The sequence below is a fragment of the Monopterus albus genome, unplaced genomic scaffold (assembly GCF_001952655.1).
Source record: "Monopterus albus unplaced genomic scaffold, M_albus_1.0 scaffold307.1, whole genome shotgun sequence".
Lineage (NCBI taxonomy): Eukaryota > Metazoa > Chordata > Actinopteri > Synbranchiformes > Synbranchidae > Monopterus > Monopterus albus.
In genome coordinates, this window is record NW_018128187.1 from 483898 (window position 1) to 488529 (window position 4632).

The following is a 4632-nucleotide window of genomic DNA, read 5'->3' on the forward strand; positions in this document are numbered from 1 at the left end:
TGTGTGTTTGGGGGGGGGGGGGTAATCTTCTGCTGGTGTGAATTGAACACACATACAAAAACACACGCCAACTGAACCTGCACCCACAAATGTCAACTCTCACACTAATGTGTGCATGCATAATCGCTCACTCGCTCACAGCAGTCTGGGACAGCAGTCACAGGTATGCAATCTAAGTTGCACTTAGATTGCATACTCTTTCACATATTTTGAGTTAGGTCATAGTGTACATCCTGGCAGTGGAAACTCCACCGACAACATCTGACCCCCTCAGTGTTGATATGTGACCTGTGAATCCCTCTGTCCTTCTCTTAGGCAAATGTAATGGAGTTGTGCGGTAGCTAGCTCGACAGAAGGGCTGGGCTGGGCTATAGGTTGGACATATTACAGCAAGTGTCCTTGTTAGAAGTTAAATTAAGGAATAAAAAGGTTTGTTTTCCTAATGTCGAGAAAGAAAAAGTGTCATCTTCACACTAAAGTTTCACGGGCACTACTTGAGCTAAGAATCACCTTTTTAAATGAGAATAAACGCTATGACTATCATAAAAAAATTCCAACATTTAGCATAGCCGAGTTTTTTTGTGTTCTTTGTGAGCTGGTCAGTGTTTTTATGGTGGATTTTCAGCCTTTGTCCAACAGACTGAATGCAAATATAGCAAGAAACAGGGGAAGATGAAATCACGTACAGATTAGCCTTGCTATATCGCCCCGTTCACCATCCTCTGCAAACAACACCCCACCCGTGTCCATGGAGACATTAAACAGGTAGCGTGAGAGGCAGACAGGCAGACGGATGTAGTCCAATGAGTAGACGGCTGGTCTGCGCTGTCTGTCTGGAGGCATCGGGGGACGTGATGTGCTCCAAGCTCAAGATGTAGGTGGGTTTCCTGGGAAACTCTGGACCTGGCATGGCTGGTGACCATGCAGCAAAATGGGGGAAGAAAGGTCAGCTGGAGAAGGAGAACAGCTGTTGTAGCTCACCAGTGGATGGTGGCCTTATCCCACTGGGCTGCTGACTGGTTTTCCAGGCCTCTGGGTTGGGATCAAGCTTGGGATGAGAACTTAAATTTTCAGTCTCTCATCACCTCCACCATTTTGTCGAGGCCAGTCAGGAGACAAATTCTTCTCACTTTTTGTTTTCTCTTTTGTACTGGTTGCTTTTATTTGTTACTCTTGTTTTCCTTTAAGTTGCTGTTAAATTTCACTTGCCCATTTAGATTTTGTTTTAAAGTGGGATTCGTGGATTGCTGTTAAAGAGAGAGGTCATCTGCTCCATAAGTGACCATCAACTGTCCATCTTACTGCAGTTCTCTGATAAGAAAAGAAAGACACCAGGTCAATATAGCTGCAGCAACAATTGTGGTGGTTGAAAACTAAATAGTAACAATAACAGCAGCCAGTAAAAGTAACATTTTTATATTTCTAAAACCACCGATATGGCGCAGCATGTTACACAACATTTACACAGATTTCACGATCATTCTGAACTAACAAATTTCACGTGCACACTGTTAAACAGATTTGGAAATTACCACTGAGTCCATCTGCCTCTTGTGAGTCAAGGAAGGGTGCAGGACCCCAGATGCGCACTGTGCCATCGTCTGAGGCGGAGGCCATGAGTCCTGGGATGGCTGGGTTCCAGCTCACACAGTTAATGGTGCGTGTGTGGCCTGTTAGCTCAGCAATGGGAAGTTCACCACGCCTGTGCCAGATGTACACTTTGTGGTCTGTGAAGGGAATGGCAAGTTAAACATGACAGGTTAAAGTAGAGACATGCACGGGAGTGAATACTGGAGCACCTAGATTAGTGCCACAGAGTAATAACCTCCATGCCATTCTACAATGAACAATCTCTCCCAAGAAAATCCAAGATAATCCAGGGAATCGAACTTTGAAGTTTATGTGCTACAGTGTAATAAAATTGTTAGCAGCATCAATCATGGAATTGTAATTTTTAACCTTCGCTGCCACTTGCAATGAAGTCTTCATTGTGTCCTCCAAAGCAGGAGTGGATGGTGTAGAAGCCCTGGGTCACACCTTGGTACTTCCTCACCAGCACCCGGTCCTGAAGGTCCCACAGGTGCACTCCCTACAAAAGGTTAGAGGGGAACGGATTACAGCTATTAAAAATGTCCTGTATATTGTTCCTCAAAACACAGTGACAATGTGCTTATTAAGCAAATAAACCGATACTGCCAAAAGTGAATTTGGACATAAGGCTCACCTGAGTTGCTACATTTAACAAAGCTAATCTTCCGTTCTTTGAAACGGTAAAAGACATGATAGGGTGGTCCTCTTGAACTCTGTAAAGAACAAGAAAGAGGCAGTCAGCCACACCCAGTACACTGCAGCTGATATGGAAACCTTGCTATCTTGAAGACATAAGTGTTCACAGTTCTACATGATGCCAAAGTTTAGAGTTGACACACATGTTTCTGTCCGTTAGGTCCTCGAAGTTGTACCCCCGGATACGCTGGTGGGTGTCTGAGGCCAGCACTGTCCTGCCGTCACTTAGGCACCACAGGCACTGCACTCTCACCCCCTCCCAGGAGTCCAACAAGTTACCATCCAGGTCCTGACAACACAGACAACAGACCTTCTGTCATTTCTCATTCTTGACATGGACAAATCATAGTATGGTGAACTAATTTAACTAGAGCACCTGTTAGATGCTCTTTCTGCGCAGACACCAACACAGTGCAACAAAGACACTTTAAAACAAACTAGAATTTGAGGAACATGTAAGGCCAAACTGGTTTCCTTCCTGTCAGCAATATGTAATTTGAGTGTGGCTCAGTGGAAAACATTGGCTTATCCATTTTAAAATAATATGGTTTGTCACACAGTGAAACAGCTGTGAGTTCTGAGTCTTGCTGTACTACTACTAAAATAAAATGTGTGTAAAATAAGATCAGTAACCTTTACATGCATTAATAACTACACCAGAGACCTTCTCATCCACTAAACACACATAGACATTTATATAAACCAGCTTCCTGACAAAATGCAATTAAAAAAAAATAATAATAATAATAAAATAAATAAACAAAACATCCTTAGGGGATCATCAGGCTCATGGCTAGAGATCCAACACATAGAACGAACCAGGAAAAAAAGCACTTATTATTAAACACGTCATATTAAAAACAGAACTGTCTACTTACACACTGATAAAACTGTCCCCTCTGCCCTCCAGTGACAAAGCGTTTGCCATCAGGGTTCCAGGCTACACTGGTCAGACTGTCTTCATGTGACTGGGACATTTTGGTCCGCAGCTCCCCCGTCTGGTCAATGAGAGGATTGGCAGAGACAGTGGAAAACCAGAGAAAGCCAGAGGAAACATTAGGTAAGAGTGAGGGAGGGGTGAATAAAAGGAAAAGGAAAAGAAAAAGGAAAGGATAGGCAGGGAAGGGATGAGTGAGGAAGAGAGGTCATTGAGTATACACAGCATACAGAATATGTAAGGGCGGCTCAAGACTTTTTTTTTTTTTTTTGACATGACGGATTTATGCTTTTCATCTTATTTTCACAATCACACAGAAAATGCTGCCATATGAAAACACTTTTAGAGGTTTCACACTAGAGGATCATATAAAACTCCATTCACAAGGATCATAAACTTGCAAGTATAAGTGTTACCTGAACATTCCAGAGCCAGAGCTCAGAGCAGTCATCAGGTCCACAGGCGATCAGGTAGGTGTCATCGGGACTCCAGGCTAAGTAGGACACGCCGTACGCGTGGCCCTCCAGGGTTCGCAGCAGCTTCAACTGGTGGCTCTCCTACACAAAGACAGGATTAAGATGATTATTTTAACATTGATTTAGGGACACCAAGGTTGGGGTTCTCCTTTACAGTGGTACTAGGATTACAAGTAATTTGGTTGGCAAGAGGTAACATGTCATCATCATGTATAAATCTCCAGCCTGCTCCAAAGGTATAATGGAGTAAAGTCTGTGTGATAAATGAATTTTAAAGAATCTTTTTAAAAAGTCTTTTCTTTCCTAAGAGTTAAAAATATTGTGGATCAGAAGTCACTCCATACTCTTTACTGTTCTATGTTTGTACCTTATTTGGACTACTGTGTTGAGTGTTGGGGAAATACATACAAAAGCGCATTATGCTCATTATTTAAACTACAGAAAAGGGCCATTAGAATTGTTCATGGACTTGGTTATAGGGATCATACGAATTCATCATTTGCACATTCAGGATTTTTAAAATTTTTTGATTTAGTAAAATACAAATCTGCTGTATTTATGTATAAAGTCAGATATAATTTGGTGCCAAGTGGTATTCGGGGTCTGTTTGGTGATCGAGAGGGTGGTTATGGATTGAGGGGCCACTTAAATTTAAAAACTCAGGCCATACGTACAACTAGGAAAAGTTTTTGTATATCTGTGAGTGGTGTAAAATTATGGAATAGATTGGGTGATGATTTAAAACAATGTACAAGTGTAAAACAATTTAAGAATAAATATAAAAAGGCCTGCATAGCTGGGTATTGGATACAGGAAGTGTAATGATCTTATTAAGATATTATCGGTGTATTTATGGGTGGTGTGAGAAAAAGTCCATTTATTTTGAAAAGAGAAGACTAATAAAAAGATATATTTCTCTATATGAAATTTATT

At 41.6% G+C, this 4632-nt stretch overlaps 1 protein-coding gene across 1 annotated transcript in view; it reads right to left on the reverse strand.

The window, feature by feature from the left end:
• Window positions 1-6: 6 nt before the first annotated feature.
• The window catches only part of wdr26b (WD repeat domain 26b), a 14496-nt gene continuing 9870 nt past the window's right edge, over window positions 7-4632 (reverse strand). Inside the window, exons 8-14 of the mRNA XM_020623674.1 lie at window positions 3640-3780; window positions 3165-3284; window positions 2430-2575; window positions 2225-2303; window positions 1960-2089; window positions 1533-1727; window positions 7-1311 (exon numbers count right to left, since the gene is read on the reverse strand). Coding sequence (XP_020479330.1) covers window positions 1286-1311; window positions 1533-1727; window positions 1960-2089; window positions 2225-2303; window positions 2430-2575; window positions 3165-3284; window positions 3640-3780 — 837 coding nt within the window. The 3' untranslated portion in view covers window positions 7-1285. The remainder of the gene's footprint in view (window positions 1312-1532; window positions 1728-1959; window positions 2090-2224; window positions 2304-2429; window positions 2576-3164; window positions 3285-3639; window positions 3781-4632) is intronic.